Genomic DNA, 19516 nt, shown 5'->3' with positions numbered 1-19516 from the left:
CAGATAGATACCATCAGACAAAAGGAGGATGCTGTCAGTGTCATAAAGGGAAATGTGTGTTTAGATTGCTGCAAACAGCATTCTGCAACTTGTTCCAGTTGTCAGAATGAGTCAAGTAACCACTGTTTAATTAATAGCATCTTTTATTTCCCTAAAGTTGCCATTCTAGAGTGAAGAGAGGGGTGTAGAACTACCAGCAGTGGTCACCTGAAACAAAAAGAAACTCAGCAGAGGAAACAGGAAAGCCTGTAATTCAAATCCTAAGGAAGATCTTTTTAAGACCTTCTGCCCAAAAAGTTGTGACCAAAAATGGAAGCCTTAAGCCTACCCCAAAGACAGAGAGGGTAACATTTTTTACTCACCAAACCACTTCTAGCGATAAACACCATTTCTGTTGATTGGAGTACAATTTCTTCCAATATGACAGGTAAGCTACAAATTAAAGGAATTTTCTTTGCCTTTTTTTCTTCTGAAGTGATTCATAAATGACCAGTGTTCTGCACTTTCATAATCCTTTTTCAGGTGAGAAATAACCACTTTGCACAATGCTCTGCCTGTGCCACCAGTGTTAGTCCCACAGTAAGACAATTCCGATGATGACATCAGATACACAATCATCCTTCATATAAGGTCAAAAGTACACTTTTTGAATTTTATTGGAGGTTTTGCCTCCTTCAGATTGGAGATTAATCTGCTGATAATGTCTAAAAAGGTGAACAATATTTCTATTGGTTCCTTCAGGTATCTCATGCTAGCACGTGAATCTATATATTTCCTCCTTTGCAGTCATTTGTGAGATACTGGAATGCCCAGCCAGAGTTTTAGCTAGGCTGTGCCTGGAGAGTGAAGTTTCATCCATCTGTGGTCAGGATGGCAATAAAAGGACTTCTTTCTGCTCCAGTGCTGTGGTTGATTCTCCTCTCCATTCAGGTCTCCCTGGGTAAGTACATACTGTATTTTGCATAAGGCAGTGAGATAAAAAAAAAGTATGCAAATTTAATAGAAATAGGGTGTTCTTCTACCAACCTCTAAAGCAGTGACAAAATGGTGTTTAAATATTGAGTGTTCTGTCTTTGAATCAATCTCCTTGGTAATCCTGAGATAAGGAAGGGTAAGCCTTTTCTAAAAGTTTGGTATTTTACTCAGATATCAGTGACTAGCCATTCTCATAAGAATTCAAGTCCAAATTTTGTAAACAGTTTAGCTGTACTAAAAACCAGCTGGATATTCTTATTACTGTCTTATCTCTCCTGCTGAACTCTTTGTAGAGGCAATTAATGATTCCAGGTCTTTGTCAACACCAGTTAAAATGATGTAGCTCTACCCTACAAGTCCAGTGGAGTTTGGGTAACACTATATCTCCTCAGTTGTTCCTGTATATCTGAAGCTTTTCACTATTTGTCTCTCTGCACTTCTGGAGCTATGTGTACATGCTTGATGCTGGTGATGAGAGACAGATTTGGGAAACTTCATTTTTTTCTCTCTACACATGTAGAGATGACATTAAGGCATTGTGGTGGTGGTCACATCCCCATATGATGAGAACAAGACTTCAGGGTTGATATTTTGCAATAGCATGGCCCTAGTCTTGAAGGTTCTCACCAATTGTGTGGATGCAGTCAGAGTTCACATGGCAGGGAACAGGAATCACTCTTGACTTACATTTTCATAATATGAAACGGTTTTTATTTAGACACCTTTGTAATGACATTTTAGTGTCAACTGAGCTGTTGTTTAGTGTCAACTGAGCAGAAATGAGAGTGACTTTTCTGCCAACTCCTTGTTAACATCAGGGAACAGGAACAGACTCACTGGAAGATGCAGACAAGAGTAGCTTTACAATGACACCATCATCAGCACCCTACCACCCTCATCTCTGATCTGGCAGCACTTGCACTCTCCATGCTGCTATGGGAGTTCTGATGTCACCCAGGCACAGAGCACTGTGCAGAGCAGTGCAGGAGTCATAACTCTCCGGGAGTGAGCTAGAAATCTGTCCCTGAGGGAGCCAGCCTGGGCTGGAAACCTCCTCTTAGAGCCTGGGGACAGGAATGCATGGTGCACCCTCATCTTTGCCTACAAGAAGAACCGGGTTTACAGCTGGGGCAAGCAAAAATCTCATGTCTTCTCAGCCAAGCAGAACACCAAACCACTGAATTCAATGAAGGTACTTGTGGGACGTGCTGTGGAATGTGAGGAAATACAAAATTGTACCTGTACGTATCATTAAAAATTCACAGAAGGGTGATTACAGCAAATGATAGCTTTTATTAGGAAATATTTAAACCTGTCAATTGGGTTATGCCTACCTCTGCATCCAGTCTTGCATGCTGTTACATGTTGAAAACAATAGATGTACAATTATTTAAAAATTCAAGTGCAGAGGTCATACAGTTGAGTGAAGAGCTGTTTGTTTTATTCCTGGATATGGCTAATAGAAATTGGTTAACTGGTTTGTTTAAAAATGTATTAGGAATTCAACTTTTCTTAGAATCCACTATCCTTTTAAATGTATAAATATTATAGCTGAGGAAACTCTTTTTTTTTTTTGGACTGTGTTCTTCAAATACTCTGGGTGTTGTTCTCCCGAATATCTCTCTAGAGACTTACAAGACTTATTACAGAAAGATGATGCCCCCCCAAGACAACATGTTGCAAGCACAAAGTGGTTTTCTAGTTACCTAAGGATTGTACTATGCATATGACTTTCTTACTCAGGAGACTTGAAAAGAGAGGGTATTTTGCAGAAAAAAATAGGTTTTGGAAGTTACCAATTGTCAGTCATTTGAATAACCACCTTTTTATTTTTTTTTTTTTGTTTGTTTCCAAATTTAAATGAAAGGCAAGAAATTGTGAGGAAATCCAGCAGTGTTAGCAAAGAGGTAAAGCCTTTGCCTGTGTATGAGAGGTGATGATGTGTCAAAGCCACATTGTCTGTGTGTGATGAAGCAGTTACAGACCACATGAAGATGGAGGCAAAATTGCCTTCCAATTGGCTACTGCTAGCTTTTTACTCTGCAATAAGAAATGAAGCAATGGTTAGTTTTGGAAAGAAATGGCTGCATTAGCACCAGCTCTTGGGTTAAGACTGACACACTTGCAGTGACTAGAGAGAAGAATTATATTTGTTTCCAAATGCAAAGAAAAATTAAATAATCTCATGTCACAGCAAGATGTATGATATGTAGAAACCCCTCTCTCTTTTGAGGAAGAGGGGAAGGTGATATTTTACATAAAGGATTGTTTTAAAAAAATCTTATGGGAAAACCCAAGGCTCTTAATGCAAATTATCTTTTGTTGCTTATCAAAAGCCATCATTGATAGGAGATGATCTTCCTGGGCTGTTTGCAAGATTTGCACAGCTGCACTGCTTTCCATCTACATCAGTGCCCAGTGCTGGGTCTGGATGAGTACTACAGGTTTCTCTTGGCACCTGGTCCCTGTGACTATGAGTGCAGATCAACAGGGTCCGTGGCCAGGCATGGCTGTGCCAGCGTGGAACACAGATGCACCTCCCACATAGCACAGGCAGTGAGAGAAGGTCCAGGTCTGTGCTTAAATGGGCCCATGGGCAGAGCATGCAGGTGGAAAACCTAGGTAGGGAAGGCCAAGGTCAGTAAGGATTCTTAGTGCACTCAGGATATTGACAATTGGATCAAACCTGTTCTATAAATGTTTGCTTTAATATTCCATGGTGTGTCAGGTCTTGAAACAGTAAAAACTTGTGACCAAAGTTATTAGGCTTCTTATGCGACTGTCCTGTAAACCTCCTTTAGCTATGTGGTCAATCCAAGTAATCCCCCAGGCCCAACAGAAGTTGCCAGCCCTCTTCAGGGATTTATCTGTTCCATAACATGCTGAAATGCAAATCTGATCAAACGGAAGACAAAAGTCAGACGTAGTGGCCAACTTCTTCCTGTTTCCTTTGCATGTTTAGCTTGTAGTCTGTCCTTAACCTGGGAATACAAGAGTCCTGCATGTAGTTTTCTACTATTTGATTTTCTACCCATTTCATAAGTATCCTCTTTCATGCTTCAAACAGCAGTGCCTTTGATCCAGCTGGTAGTGGGGCTTTTAGTCCAAACAGTCACACATATGTAATACCCACATACAAATATATACCCACACACGCCACAGCTGTACCTGGCTGCCCACGCAGACGGAAACATGTGATATGTGACACATTTTACACAAACATAAACAGCAAGTGGCCTTACAATTATCTATCTTAACTTCTCTAAGGCCTTTGATGTGGTCCCACACAACAGCCTTGTCATTAAATTGGACATATGTGAGTTTGTTGGATGGACTATTCAATGGATAAGAAATTGGCTGGATGGATGCATCCAAAGAGTTACAGTCAATGGCTCAATGTCCACACAGAGATCAGTAACAAGTAGTGTCCCTCAGGGGATGGGAACTGTTCAAAATCCTTACTATTGATATTGGTAGAGGGATTGAGTTCACCCTGGGCAAGTTTCCAGAGGACACCAAGCTCAGTGGCACAGACATCGAGGGAAGGAATGCTATCCAGAGGAATCTTGACAGGTTTGAAAAATGAGCCTCACCCCATGAAGTTCAACAAGGCCAAATGCATGGTGCTTAGGACAACCATCAGGATCAGCACAGACTGGAGGATGCATGGCTTGAGAGCAGCCCCATGGAGAAGGACTTGGGGATACTGCTGGGGACAAACTGGATGTGATCCAGCAATGCGCCCTTGCAGCCCAGAAACCAACTTTGACCTGAGTCTTCAAGTAGACCCCCTGACCTTATCACCTCTCCAGTAGGTGGCCTGGCCCCTCTGATCCCTCTGGTAGCCAACTCCTCCAGCTACCTCACTCCCAAAGACACACGAAGTTGGCTTTCAGGCCAATTAACTCACAGGATAATGAAGCTTGATCTACTGTAGCAATCACACACTAACAGGCAGTCCCCTCACGCACTCCAGTTGCCAGTGTTTATTGTGGCAGGCTTTGTGAATCACAAAGCAGGGACATTACTTGGCATTTCCCAGCCCTGATAACTCAGTGAAAGAGAAAGTTTGCCTGTCATTAGGAATAATTTACATTTTAGCAGTGCAGTTAGCTCAAACTTGTAAATACTGACATAACTCCTTGCAAAAAAAAAAAACAAAAAAAAAAAACAAAACACTCTTTTAAGTTGGGCTATTTAGAAAAGTGAACCAAATAAGTCTGATGTAAGAGTAAATTAAGAGCAGTAATGACCTCATTAACATCTGCAATAGACTATCATGATTAAGCTCTGGCCTTTCCATATCCTTGCTCTGTCTGAAGGCACTGATGAACTGAGGCTGTCAAATGGAACTGGCCCCTGCTCTGGGAGAGTGGAAGTAAAACATGAGGAGCAGTGGGGAACCGTGTGTGATGGCGACTGGACCATAAAGGATGCTGAGGTTGTCTGTAAGCAACTGCAGTGTGGATTTGCTGTTAAGGCCCTAAGTCGAGCTCATTTTGGACAAGGAACTGGACCAACGTGGTTGTACCGAGTTGATTGCCATGGTGACGAATCTGCTCTCTGGAACTGCTCACACACAGGATGGGGTGTTTTTACCTGCCCTCATTACTTTGATACTGGAGTGATCTGCTCAGGTAAGAAGTGATTCAGCCTTGTATAATAGAAAAAACTATGAGCCTGGGATCAAACTTTGTCCTAGTTGGATAAAGCCAAGTACTCCCTCTACTCATCCAAAGCAAGTTGCTCTAGCATTTAGTCTTCTGCTGACTATGAGTGCAAGCCTGGGCACAGCAATGACATCATATGAGCATATTAAATTACATAGAACAAGAAAAAAAAAAAAAAAAAAAAAAAAAAAAAAAAAGAAAAAATACACTATGTGATCTCCCCACCCCTCCAAAATCATAAGAGTGTACTCCATCACTACCTCCAAGAAGATAAGACACTGAGCAGAACAGGCCTCTGGAAAGACCCAACAAGTGATATTCCACTTGCTGACAGTCTTCAGGTAGAGTGCAGCTCACTAATGACTGAGCCTGACCATTCAATCAGCTGCTTAACCATGTTGTCCTTCCATCCAGACAGTAACATCCTAGTTGTTGGACATAAGAATATTGTGCAAGATAGTGTTAATGGCAGTGCTAAATGTGAGGTAAATGACATGTGCTGCTGTCCCCTCATCCATAAATCCATTTTAATCAGAAAAAGCATTACAGTCCCACAGGCATGATACATGCTTGATAAAACCATGCTGACTCTTCCCATTTATCTCCTTGTGCCCACAAATGAGTTTCTGCAAGTCCCACTACATAATTTTTTCGAGTACCAAAGTGAGGCTGGTCAGCCTGTAGATCTCCAGACTTTTTAGCAATTTCTGAAACTGGGTGCAGCATTTCCTGTTTCCTCTTCCTGGGGTGCTTCAGCTTCCTATTCATTGAAATAAAGAAGTCTCAAGGACACACACTAGTAAATTACTATTTGTCTGTTTATGTATTTGGGAATTGCTACTTCTCAGTCATTGGCAGATGTTCAAAGCTTCCTTCCTTCTTTCCCAAGGATTTCTTATTTTCACATACTGAGAAATAAGCAATCTCATACACCATTTTGTTCTTTATCAGTGTTATACAGGAATTACCCCAGTCACATTTCAAAAGTATCAGTGGTCCTCAGAGAAGTGAAATGTGTCTTGCCTATTAAGGTACAAGATTTATAAAAATATGTCAGTGCAACCAACCCTTGATGCTGGATTTCTTGTTTTTTGGGTTTTTTTCCAGGCTTCTCTGATCTGCGTCTGACTGGAGGGGACACTGCCTGCTCAGGACATCTGAAAGTAAAGAAAGAAGAAACTTGGGCCACTGTCTGTTTCTCACACATTGATTTCAAAACTGCCTCTGTTATATGTAATGAGTTAGAGTGTGGCCAGGCTGTGGATACCTTGAGAGGAACTCACTTTGGAGACAGACATGAGCTGATCTGGCAGGAAGAGTTTAACTGTGTAGGGAATGAGACTCACCTTGCAGACTGTCCCAGGAATATACACCATACTAACACGTGCTCTCATGATGCCACTGTTGTGTGTTCAGGTGAGACTTTGGACTGATGGACATTATTCACCAGTGTCCTATATGTCTTCTTCCTGTTAACCCACAGTTCAGAGCATCTGTACACTTCTGTGGTCCTCAGGATCCTTGAATGCTTTGAGCCATTCAAGAGGGACCAGAAAATAACAGAGTAGTCCCACAATGCCTCATTCACTCTACCAAAACGCTGCATCTAACATGGGCTGTTCTAATCGCTACCACACAGAGATCTCAAAAGGGCTGTTATTTCTTTTATGCTATTAGAAATATGCACTCAATGGTCCTAAGAATGTTCTACACATCCTTCTCTTATAAATAAAAGGAAAAATGGCCAGAGCAGAAAAGCAGGAATATTGAGACATTAATTTATTTCCTGTGGTACCAGTGTGTATGTTAATCCCTGCCACTTCGGTTAATTACAGAACTGGAAGAGGTACCACATCTCCAAAAGGCTGAAGGAGGCACAAGTTACAAATGCAAGTTATTAAAAATAAAAAAAATTGCCAGAGGCCTAGATGACTTTCATTGAGACTGGAAGGTAACCCTTAAGAACTTCACACAGTCATGGCTGCAGGGGGCTCTGAATACAGCTGTGTATTGCCACACACTTGAAAAAGTGAAGATTAGGCCTAATAAACACAACTTTTTTTCCTGAGGCCACAGTTCTAAAGGGGCAAACTAAACCTGGGGCAGAGCTGCTGGCAACAGTCTGACACAAAACAAGCCTGGAACAGGGCTGGAGCTCATGTCCATTTCCCATCCACAGGGCTTCTTTCAAAGCAGTCTGTTTCAAGACTGCTTTGGACACTGTGACCAGTGGCAGCCAAACACCTCAGTTAAGGCATCTAGCAGGCCTTGGCTCCTGCCTCTACCTTGCAAGAGTCTTAGCTCAGAGCTGAAACCCTGGGCTCATCAGGGGTACAATGCAAGGACAAGGTAAGGGTAGAAGGTAACAATGTGAGAAGACAGAAGGACTGCATGGGGCTGGCAGTAGGACACCACAGTGCCATCCATGCCATCCTTAATTTATTGTCAATATACTGATGGTTATGGCCTGTGGTGTTCAGAGCCTTGCTCTGGGGCATGGATGAAAGCTGAGAATTCCCCACTGCAGTTTCTGTTTACTAGGAAATGTAACATGGCCAGCTACTGGGAGAGAGAGTGATAGCAGTTGCTCCTACCCTGAGTTCCTCACATGCGAGGCAGTGCTGAAACTGCCTCTGCAAGAGAAGATGTTGTAAGGTAGCAGCAGTATTGTGAGGGGAGGAGAGAGCAGAGCAAAGAGGAGACACTGAACTTAAAGACTCAAATTCTTTTAGTCATATAGTGCAGGCTACAACATGGACAATAGTGCCTTTTTTCCAGAGCTGGTATCCTGTTCTAAGATGCTTTCCAGTAACCTGAGATGTGTGAGTGCTAGTTTCTGGCAGATAGAGAGAGCTCTCTTACAGTTTTCAGTGCAGTAGCACAAAAACCCAAAAGTAACTGCTAAGTTCCTTTATTCTTTCTGCAGGCTACGGTGGGTACAGGCTGGCAAATGGCAATACCACATGTTCAGGGAGAGTAGAGCTTCTTCACGGAGGCACATGGGGAACCCTGTGTGACTACCTGTGGGATTTACCAGCTGCCAACATCCTCTGCCAGCAGCTAGACTGTGGAGTTGCACTGCTGATACCAAGTGGACAGTCCTGTGGGGAAGGAAATGGATCTGTCTGGAACGCCACATTCAGGTGCCAGAAGAATGGCTCACTCCTGAGAGACTGTCTTGTGCGTGCTCTGGGTCAGGATGAATGCCCTGCTGGAAAAGAGGCTCATGTGGTATGCTCAGGTGAGCAGTGGAAAGGTCTATGAAGAGAACTGAAAAATTTCCTTGAGGAAAAATATGGACTCAAAATTCAGAGGGCATATGTGGAGTCAGGCTCTGTCTTTTGACTGCTGCAACAGGAGTCAAGGCTGCACTTCAACTATACCACAAGGCTGCTCTCTCTAAAATGCTCCTAGTGTCAGGTAACAGCAAGAGCAGGGCTGCTGCACAAGCCAGGATGATCTGGGCACAGAGGCTGAGCACAGCACAGGCAGAGTCCTTGCCACCAAGACACAATCCAAAGCATCTGCACAGAGGACAGAGGAAGGTATTGGTAATAAGGTCTATGAGCAGTCCCAGACAAGCTGAAGCAAACAAAGAGATGTAGGGTCTGGCTGGAGAGAACAGCCAGGCATAGCATGAGGCAAGACTGGAGACAGTTACACCTGTCATGTACTTGAGGCAGGGATTGAATTCCTGGTCCAGGTTTAAGTGAGGACTTGGACCAGCAGTTGAAGGATGCAGAGCTGTAGGCCCTCAGTGATATTGGTTTGAAAAATTAAGGTCTATTGGTTAACCCAAAGCCCCAAAACCTAGTGCCCTGATTTAAAAAATTGCAAATCCTGAGTTCTAGCTATTCTTCTCAGTAAAATAGGCTGGACTGAAGTCTAGTTATGAGTATGGAAGTTTCTAGTTATGAGTATGACTCAGATAAGTAATTTTTACTACTGAATGATAAGGAAAACTCATTCCTGTTTCCCAGTCACTTCCAGGTCCTGCCCCTGAGCAAATGTAACACTCCAATATTCCCTTTCTCTTACATTCAGGGTGTCCAGGGGGCAGGCTGGTGAATGGCACTACGTGCTCTGGCATAGTGGAGATCCGCCATGGAGACACATGGGGAAGACTCTGCCACTCCCACTGGAATTTGCAGGCTGCCAGTGTCTTCTGCCATCAGCTGAACTGTGGCTATGCAAAATCAATCCAGATGGAAGATGGTTTTGTGGATGGAAATGGGCCTGTATGGAGAGATGCTTTTCACTGTAAAGGGACAGAGTCCTGCCTATGGGATTGTGTTCAAGTGACTTTGGGCAATCCAACCTGTTCAGCCAAAGAAGTAGCCACTGTAACTTGCTCAGGTAAGTCAGGAGTGGCCTTTTATGGGTGGTGCAACTTCAGACCAAAGCAGTGCTGGTGATCTCACTGATAGGATCTAGTCTTTGAGGTGACGAAGCCTTTCTTGCCTTCCCTTGCAGGCCCTTGTGTGCATGAAAGCAAACAAAGTCTTAACAGGGGCAGTCTCCTTAATCAGTGGAGGGAATTAATATTTTGCCAGCAGAGAAATTTGTCTTTCATAGCTTTCCTGCAAGTTATTTCTACTGCAGTGAGATAAGTAGATGTCACTCAATATATTTCCCAACTCTTCTGAGCCCAGGTCTTGCTGAATCACTCAGACTCTCGGGGGGTGAGAGCCGCTGTGGTGGGCGAGTTGAGATCTCCCTCCATGGTATGTGGAGCAGAGTCCTGGATGATGACTGGGACATTAGGGATGCCCATGTGGTGTGCAGACAGCTCCAGTGTGGAACTGCCGAGAAAGCCTATTACCTTCCAAAGTCTGAGCGAGGCATGGGTCTTGTTGGCCTAAGGAGTGTCCAGTGTACTGGAAACGAGACTCAGCTGATGCTCTGCAACACCTCCCATTATCAGACAGTGCCAACAGGAGTTTCTGAAGACGTTGGTGTGATTTGTTCAGGTGAGTCACTGTGTGAAAGGTACAGAATGTTTCCTAGGATTTCTCCAGCCCGCATTGTGCTGTGGTGTCACAGATCTTAAGGTGGAATGAGTCTGAGCTTGTTGATAACTAAGGAAGCAAGTGTAATTTATATAATACTTTCTTCATCTGAATTTCTTACAGAATTATCTTCCAGAGTCAAAAAGAACTATTAGAACACAGAAGCCATAAGAACACTAATTTGGCTATGATTGCCAAGCATTCTTACTGCCACTTGAGAATTAAATAGCTTTTATTTTGTGACATTTCTATATTTATACATACTTGCAGCTATTCTACAGAATATTGCAACTGTTTCTACTTTTCTCTGATTTTGTAACCCATCTGTAACAGGAAGAGTATCTGTCTCCAACAAAATTAGTATAGACAGAAAACGGGTTGTCTGGCTTTCTAAGATAAGGTGGTATGATTATACACTTCTTGCTGGCAATATCTCACTGGAATTATTCAAACATTCACCTGGTGCAGGAGTAGACCTTTTCCTTATGCAGTTTTAGCCTCACAGGACTTCTGCCCAAGCAACCATAGTAGAAGAATTGGGATGTAACATGAACATGATGTCTTAAAATTGCTTTAAAAATATTGCCATTATGCTGACCTGTGCATTATAGTTGCATGTTGACAGCTGGATTTTCTTCTTACAGGCAGCAGACAGATGAGGCTGGTGAATGGAACAAACCGCTGCGCTGGGAGAGTAGAGCTTTATCATCATGGCATCTGGGGCACCATCTGTGATGATGGCTGGGATCTATCAGATGCCAATGTTGTTTGCAAACAGCTTGGATGTGGGCATGCCATCGAGGCATTTGTCTCTGCTCATTATGGTGAAGGGTCAGGGCAGATCTGGCTGGATGATGTGAATTGCACTGGGGCTGAATCTGATCTCTGGGCATGTCCCTCTAGGGTGTGGGGCCAGCACAACTGCCAACACAAAGAGGATGCTGGAGTCCTGTGCTCAGGTGTGTTTGGAAAACCCTTTTCTGAGCCTGTGGGTTCAAACAGGAGGGTTGTATAACAGGGAAGTTGAGAATAGTGGGGACTTGCTTGGACAGCCTCCTCTTGTCTTGATGACAAAGCACGGTTGGTCAGCACATCTTCTTGGTCCTACCAAGATGCAAAGGATCTACAGAAGCCCATATTATACACACAAACAAATACACACACACACACAAAAGTCTGTGGTGTAGTGGGATATTTGGGGGATAAATTTGAGGAGTTTGTAAAGATTTCCACAGCAAGGGGCTGTGTGCTCCTTCCAGTCAGTTACAGCTGGCTCTGAAACCAATGGCAACAGCCCACTGTGCACTACAGCATCAGACCATTCAAGTAGCTTACAGTGACTCTACTTATGCATATTTAAGACAGAATGGCAGCAGCAAGAGAGAGGAGAAATGAAAGAGAAGTGGAAAAAAACACAGATGACCCTTGAAGGGGGTTAGGGCCTGTTAGGGCCCATGTTGGAGCAAGAACAAAGCCTGAAAGGAGTGCAGCCTCTGGAGCATCCATGCTCCACAATACAGGTAGAACCAATACAAGTAGTTAGCACTGTAAGAAAAGTGTTATTACACAGGCAGGAAAGAAACATCACAAGAAGTCTGTGGCACTAATTTCATTTTTATGCCTTCACTTCCAGATTTCCTGGCTCTGAGGCTGGTGAATGGCAATGACTGTGCTGGGCGTGTAGAAGTTTTCTACAATGGGACGTGGGGAAGCGTTTGTTCCAATCGCATGTCCCTGCGCACCGCAGCAACCATGTGCAAACACCTGGGCTGCGGAGACGGAGGAGGAATAGCAACGGACTTCCAATACGGCAGAGGGTCTGGGCCCACGTGGCTGGACCACATTGAGTGCACTGAGCATCACAGCTCGCTCTGGCAATGTCAGTCAGACCCCTGGGATCCTCAGTCGTGCAATAACCGAGCTGAAGAGACCCACATTACTTGCACTGGTAATCAGAAATGTATTTGTATATGGCCAGACATGTACATTAACCTATGCATGCAAAATTGGACATCAAAGTAATTACTTTGTGTGCACTTGTTATCTGGTGTATATTATTTCTAGTTTCATGAAAATGGCAGCAACATTTTTTTTGTCTAAATGAGTAAATTAAAATTACAAGATTATCAGAGTGCTGTGTCCCAGTGAAATCCTAAGGAATTCCCTAATAGGATGGTGCCATTGCATACTTTTTAATGCAAAAATGTATGATACACAGTCAGTCTGTGAGATCTGAGCTAGGATGAGACTTCCCAAGAGGTCCAGAGCCACGTCTATGTTTCTGCAAGTAAGGAGGTATGTGTGTATGTGTGGCTATACACATAGCCATGGACAAGTGTACAAATCAGTTTGGTTCTAAAGGTCCATTTCTAATGCCCGCTCTTAGGACAGTATTTCACACCTACGGGTATCAATGTCTGTATTCATATATATATTTAATGTAATTAAAATGAATTCTACATGACATTCAGATATCCTGAAAGGGATTGCAGCTGCCTCATGAGAAGAAGGAAAGCATAACCATCAGGAAGATTATTACTCACAGCAACAGCCAAACAGCCATCCACCAAGAACTAAAGAGGCCATACATATATTTCAGGAAATAATTAACCTGATGGTTAATTTTCAGGTATTTTATACTCCCTCATTTTTTTTTTTCAGAGAATAATTAAATTATTTACTTCATTATTTAAATTCTGTAGGAAGAAAAGAAGCAACATCTCCAGCTGCATTTGCTGAGTGTCCAAACTCCACAAGTTGTTCAGGTACCTCCACCTCTTTGTTTTTCCTTACTGGTCCTTGTAGACCTTCCTGCTGTTTCAGTAAAGCAGAAGGTTTCTGTGTTTTGCAGACAGAGAGAAGTTACGAGTCGTCGGAGGAGAGGATGAATGTTCAGGCAGAGTGGAGATGTGGCACCAAGGTTCCTGGGGAACAATCTGTGATGATGCCTGGGATGTGGCAGATGCCAATGTTGTATGCAGGCAGCTGGGCTGTGGATCTGCTGTGTCTGCTCTGAGCGAGGCTGCCTTTGGGGAAGGAACTGGTCCCATCTGGTTGGAGAAGGTGCACTGTAAAGGAACAGAACTGTCTCTTTGGGACTGTCCTGCCAAGCCTTTGTTTGGCAAAAACTGTGATCATAAGGAAGATGCTGCTGTGAACTGCTCTGGTTAGTGATTGGTCCTTTATTATACAGGTCTGTGAAGGAGGTGGGTAGGGGAGCATTATGTCAGCTGTACATCCCAGTGACTAGCCCTTTTATAATTTTGACTGCTAAAACATCACAAATTATATGAGGATGTTCTCCTTACATTTCACAATTGCCTCTTCCTTAATCTGGATTCACATTCCTTTTGCAGGTGTGACAGAAACAACAGCATCACCGACGAGAGCAGGTAAATTCTTTCTCTCTCTTTTCTTTCTCCCATTAAATGACAATTTAATGTCCCTAATACTTAACAGATAAAGCAGCAGTTTATTTCAGCTCATCAGAAAGCACTTCCCACAACCTTTTATAAAGGAACACTGAGTGGCACCACCCCCAGCTGCTGAATTTTATCTGCTTGAGCAGGACCCATAGCAGAGCAGCAGGTGCCCTGCCTCAGCCTGCTAGCTGGGGCACAGCAAGGGGCTGCACAGGAGCAGCCCTTTGGGACACGTGGTTCTCTACCTGTTTCTTCTTCGTTTCCACTCAGATCGTCCCCGCCGCCCTGCCACAGGCAGTACGAGACTTTCACTGCCTGTCGTCCTCTGCATTATCCTGGGGACCCTCCTCTGCCTGGTCCTTGCCATTCTTGCTGGGCAGATCCGACGTGCCAGGGCACAGCAGAGAGGTGGGTTTCTCAGGACTGGTACAAAATGCCTCCTTTACATGGCCCCAAATGTTTAGCTGGCTGGGGAGGCAGTGGGGATGGGTGACTGAGATGAACTGAATCTGTTGACACACTGAGATTTTTCATTTACTTTCTGGCAGTGAAAGAGCCCAGAGGTGCTTATCCTCAGTCAGCACCTCTTGGTGCTTTTCTAAGGACCAACTAGGTCATGTAGATCCCTGTAAGGCACTTCTCCTTTTCAGGACTCCAGCCTGAATATAAGCAGAGACTGTGAAAGTGATCATTACCTTTTACTTTCAGGCTCCAGACTATCCTATGACCCCTTCTCCGAGGCTGTCTATGAAGAGATTGATTATAACCTGATGAGGGAAAAGCAGGGTGTGACTTTCCTCTCAGGTCTGTGTGTGTCTTGCTTTTCTCAAGGGAAAGCTCCTCCTTTCTGATCCCAATCTGATACTTTGCAGCTCCCAAATCTATTGGGAAATTTAAAATTCCTGGATTTGAGGAAAGGAGTTTCCTGCCCAGTGGACTCTGTCAATTTCTTTCCTCAGGACAGTTTGTTTTGTGCAGTGCTCACTGCAGCCACAGACCATAGATCAGTATAGGTTAAACAAACAAACAAACAAACCAAAAAAGCCTTTTTCTGCAATTATTTAAAGCAGGAATAAAAAAAGGAATAATTACATCTCTCTCACAGCAGCTGGGTCCCTGTAGGTTTCCTCCCGTGGATTGCTTTTTTCCCTTTGTGGCTTGCCTCCCACATGATCTATGAGAGGTGTTATGGGGCCCCCTGAGGGATTCTTGGTTATTCCATTGTAAACGTTGCAGAAGTAATACTGACTGTCAAAGAATATGCTGGACTTGGATGCTATTACTGTAGCCTGCTCTTTTTCTCATGGTGCAGTTTTAGCACTTAAGGAGAGTTTAATCTGGTATCATGCTCTTTCTCATTTGCCTAGATTCTTATTCAGAGAGCTCAAAACCAAAGGACCAGTTTTATAGAGCAGACAGTGATGAAGAAAATGGTCCTGGAGCAACTCAAGGTAATGTGAGAAAGGGCTTGAGAAGAAAAAATGAAAAAGATCCCAAATCAGGGTAACTTTTAATATCCAAAGCATTATGAGTGATTAAGACTTTCATTTTATGTCCTAGTGATATTTCCTTGTGATGCAAAATCTTCTGTGTAATTCTTGTGGTGGAAGAGTGTCATACAATCTCATATACAAGTGCTACTTTTCTCTTCTATATGAGACATTCAAAATAAATGTTTGCTGGTAGTTCTGCAGACACTTCACAGGCTCCAGTCACATGAATCCAACAATGTGACAGCTGCTTCTCCCAGACATTGCAATCGTAATAGCTTGTAAACTGTTGCTTCATTTCTGAGACAAACGGGGAGAATTAAAACAGAGGAAAGACATATTCCAAATACGAACACTGGTGTACAATTTGAGCTGATCAAGGGATCATAATCCAAGTGATCTGAAGAAAATACAGATTCCTAGCTGTGGGGCTTGCCTGGGGGGTACATTTGGGGTTTTTTGTTTGGGGTTTTTTTTGGGTTTTTTGGGTTTTTTTTTTATAATTTGAAATAGTTGAGGGAGAGGAAGTGTTTGAAGAAGAACTGAATTTTCCTAGAGCTGATCAAAATGCTCTGTTAGCCACTGCCTGGTGTCCAAGAGATAACTGCCAAAGGCACAAGCAGTTTTGGACTTCAGTTGCCCATATCCCAGACCCTGCTGCTGCACCATGTCTTTATTTTCTACTGCTTTTCTTATATTAAAGACTTTTTTTAAGTTAAAAAACAAATTAAAAGCTTTCCCTTACTTGTTTTGAAGTGCTTATAGAGAAGACAATTATTCTAAATAGTTTCTCTTTCTCTTATTCAGATTGAATATTGATTTCTAGGTAAAAAGTGAAACAGGAGTGCTTTGATTTACTTTTCTGTTTATACATTTATTATTGGTAAGCATATGTATATACAATAAAACTGTGCACACTAATATTTGCTGAGGGATGGATTCCAGTTAGGTACAGACATGTCAGTATTACAGTCCTGTGTTGCTAGATTATCAGCTACTGCTTTCCCTAGTGGAAGTTAATACCTGTACTGTTCCAGAAGATTCTCCACTGCCTGAAAATACCCTGGAAGATGGCTATGATGATGCAACAGAAGCTCCTGGACCTAGAGATGCTTCTCTTTCTGAGCAGAATGAACAGGAAATCATTGGGATCCCTGAAGAAAGTGACAGAAACAAGGATTCCCAGACAGGTGAGGCTAGAAGAACAGTGCTGTTCTGTTACATCCAGCTAATCTATACCTCTGCTCTGGTTTCCTTACAGCCATAAAATTCTTGCCTGTGGCTGACCCAACCTAAGTTTCCACTGCTGCAAATTAAAATTGTTACTTGTCATTGGAATGACCATGGGGACAGAGAGTTGCAGTCATCTTTGTAACAGTCTTTTAAGTACTTGAAGACTGATAACAGTTTGTTCACATACCTATCCTCAGTTATGTTTTGTATTTTGTTTCTCTACACAACCATAACCTAAATTAGTCAACTTCCTACTTAGGTCTTGAAGATGACACTCTGCCCATGATGTGTCTCCATGTCAGTAGGTCCATATCTTTCAAAAATTGCTTCAAACCCAAAACTTTACATTATTTCTTTACAGCATGGTACTGACATCTTACTAGTGTCAGGTAGAGCAGAAGGACCAGCTCTTACAGCATATCATCCTGTTTATGGATGCTAGTGTGATACTTCCCTTTTTTCCAACTACATGACAGTCTTGAGAGGACTCAATGTCTGATGCAGCTTCAAATCGTGCTCTGTAAACTACTACATATCATTAGACATGGATTTTTCAAATTATGCAATTGACCCTTTCTCCCTTCATCTGTAGTCTCTTAAGTGTCCTTATTAGATCTCATTCTATGTCCATGGAGAATGGATTCAGCTAAGTTTTTAACCTGTCACTAAATTTTGTCAGGCCCATATAATTCAGTGTGAATTAACAACAAATATTTAAGACAGACTTTTCTTTATCAGTGCATGTAATACAACTGTGGAACAGCTGATCTACTACTCTTTGGGGTAGTGATAAATATTTCTGGCCTATTGAAGATGTGAAAAAATAATCAAAATACAGGACTCAAAGTAACTAGAGAGACATTAAAGATTTTTTTTTTTGAGCCCATGAATATATTCCTTCTAACATTGTGTATAAAGCTTGATCCTTGGATATGTATACAAACTGCAGAAGGCAGAGTGACATAAGCATTTCTCAGGTCCTTCACAGTCACTCCTATCTGAGGTTCTAATTTCTGAAGGAGACAACCAGCAGCTTCACAGCCACACAGAGGTAATACCTACAGGATGTGCATTTATCTATCTCAGTGTTCTTCCCTTCATGTTTTCAGACTGGATTCCCAGAAACAGGACCTCTGAGGCTGAGAGATCCTCATCCCCTGCTCTTGAAGATACAGGCTATGACGACATTGAAGAGCTGGGGCACTGATAGAGACTTCTGAGCTGTATTGACTTCTTCTGGAAATACACCACTGCTCATAAAATGCTAATCCTGTACTAGCAGAATCAGAAAAACCTGCATTTAAGATTAGTTTGCATAAGTTCAGGTTATTTCCAAAGAGATTACACACATGAAAGATAAAGAAGCATGGCTGTTAAGAAAATCTTTCAAATCTCTCTTATAATTTCTTGTTGCTAAGACTTAGTGGGCCTTTTTGATTTTATTTTTAAATACCTTCTTTTTTTTTTCTGAGTTGATTTTAAAATTATGATATTTTCTTATTAGAAACTGTCCAAATATCACAAATTTATGCTTTTCCTCCCTGATATATGGGGGTAGCTTCTGGGAATTATTTGGAATGGAGACTGAACTGCAAGAAAATCATCAAAATTCTGTTTTGACCAAGTCTTTGAGAAAAGAATTCTTGCTGATTGCTTCCACAGCAACCTCAACAATATCTGACAGGTGTGCTGCAGGCATGCTGTGAGGCACAGGAGGGAAACACATACATCCATGGGATTTAACTGCATCATGCAATCTACTTTTCCTGGCTAACAGGAAAACGGGGAAAGTAGAAAGTTTTTGCAAGGAATAGTAAAAGGCAGCAGAAACCAACAGGGGCAACAAATTCTATGCCAGAAAAAGGTGTAGCAAGCTATTTATCCCTGTCAGAACTATCTGCACAGGACAGAACTTCTCTCCAGGTGTACCAGGCAGTGACCAGGAAGAAGGAATCTCTGGAGACTCATAGATGGCAACAACTGATGTCACAGGCATGATGCAGTTGAGTTGAGTGAATAATGTATATAATCCTCATTGTGACTAAGTGGACTGATATTGGGAATGTGTTAAAATTTGTAGCCAAACTCTTACAGCATTCTTCCTGCACCTGAATGGCACCTGCACAAGGAAATTTTTAGGATAATTGGAGTAATTGGATTAAAAGCGTATTAACAATTAACAAGATTAATAAAAGATGTAAAATGGCTTAACTGTGGGATCTATCAGGCAAAGTTTCTCTTCTAAGGGATGAAAACAGATGCATACAGGATGAAATCCTAGAGAATCAGGCTACAGCTGAACTCATTACAAATCTATCTTTTAAACTTTTGAAAAAGCAGGTACAAAAGGAAGTTGTTTGTGAGTGGGGTTACAGGCAGCAGTGCTTGTTGCAGTCTGTGTAGCCAGCTGTGTTGGAGTCACCTCTGTGTGTACAAATTTATTTCTCTGGGGCACACAGCCTCACTACTGCCTGGACCAGCACTTGGGAAAGCAGCAGTCACATTCACAGGCTCCAGTGGCCTGAAGAGAGGAACCCACAGACCCCAGAGGATGCCTGAGGCAGAGACTTATTGCAACTCTTTGAAGTCACACTCTGCAGTATTTTTGAACCCTTGAGAAAAATGCAAGGCAGGGTTCTCCTTTGGAGAAATCCTACCAATTCTTCTAAATGGAATTTTTATTCAGTCCCTTTTTTTTTTTTTTTTTTTTTTTTGCT

At 42.5% G+C, this 19516-nt stretch overlaps 1 protein-coding gene and 1 long non-coding RNA gene across 3 annotated transcripts; one reads left to right on the top strand and one right to left on the bottom strand.

Annotated features, from left to right (window-relative positions):
- Positions 1–870: 870 nt before the first annotated feature.
- Positions 871–19006, top strand: LOC128783916 (antigen WC1.1-like). Its single transcript, XM_053935091.1, has 16 exons — positions 871–940; positions 5298–5612; positions 6753–7061; positions 8572–8886; positions 9690–10001; positions 10298–10615; positions 11299–11613; positions 12288–12602; positions 13357–13419; positions 13506–13820; positions 14011–14046; positions 14347–14488; positions 14792–14890; positions 15460–15527; positions 16604–16756; positions 17909–19006. Exons 1-16 carry the CDS (start codon positions 871–873, stop codon positions 18004–18006), a joined length of 3243 nt encoding a protein of 1080 aa, XP_053791066.1. The 3' UTR covers positions 18007–19006.
- LOC128783917 (uncharacterized) lies at positions 6446–10551 on the bottom strand. 2 transcript variants are annotated; one of them, XR_008429283.1, is made up of 3 exons: positions 10468–10551; positions 6992–7114; positions 6446–6802 (listed from the first exon to the last, which is right to left on the bottom strand). It is a non-coding gene; the product is annotated as an uncharacterized LOC128783917 (long non-coding RNA). The 2 variants fall into 2 exon arrangements; XR_008429284.1 differs by lacking the exon at positions 6992–7114 and having other exon boundaries at positions 10468–10547.
- Positions 19007–19516: the final 510 nt, after the last annotated feature.

This window comes from Vidua chalybeata, chromosome 2 (assembly GCF_026979565.1).
Source record: "Vidua chalybeata isolate OUT-0048 chromosome 2, bVidCha1 merged haplotype, whole genome shotgun sequence".
In the NCBI taxonomy this organism is placed as follows: domain Eukaryota; kingdom Metazoa; phylum Chordata; class Aves; order Passeriformes; family Viduidae; genus Vidua; species Vidua chalybeata.
This window is presented reverse-complemented; position numbering and strand designations above follow the sequence as displayed.

Coding starts and splice junctions, on each gene's coding strand:
- LOC128783916 (XM_053935091.1), top strand. CDS start 871: ATGGCAATAAAAGGACTTCTTTCTGCTCCAGTGCTGTGGTTGATTCTC. Junction 941..5,297: donor CTCCATTCAGGTCTCCCTGG/GTAAGTACATAC, acceptor CTCTGTCTGAAG/GCACTGATGAACTGAGGCTG. Junction 13,821..14,010: donor TGCTGCTGTGAACTGCTCTG/GTTAGTGATTGG, acceptor TTCCTTTTGCAG/GTGTGACAGAAACAACAGCA.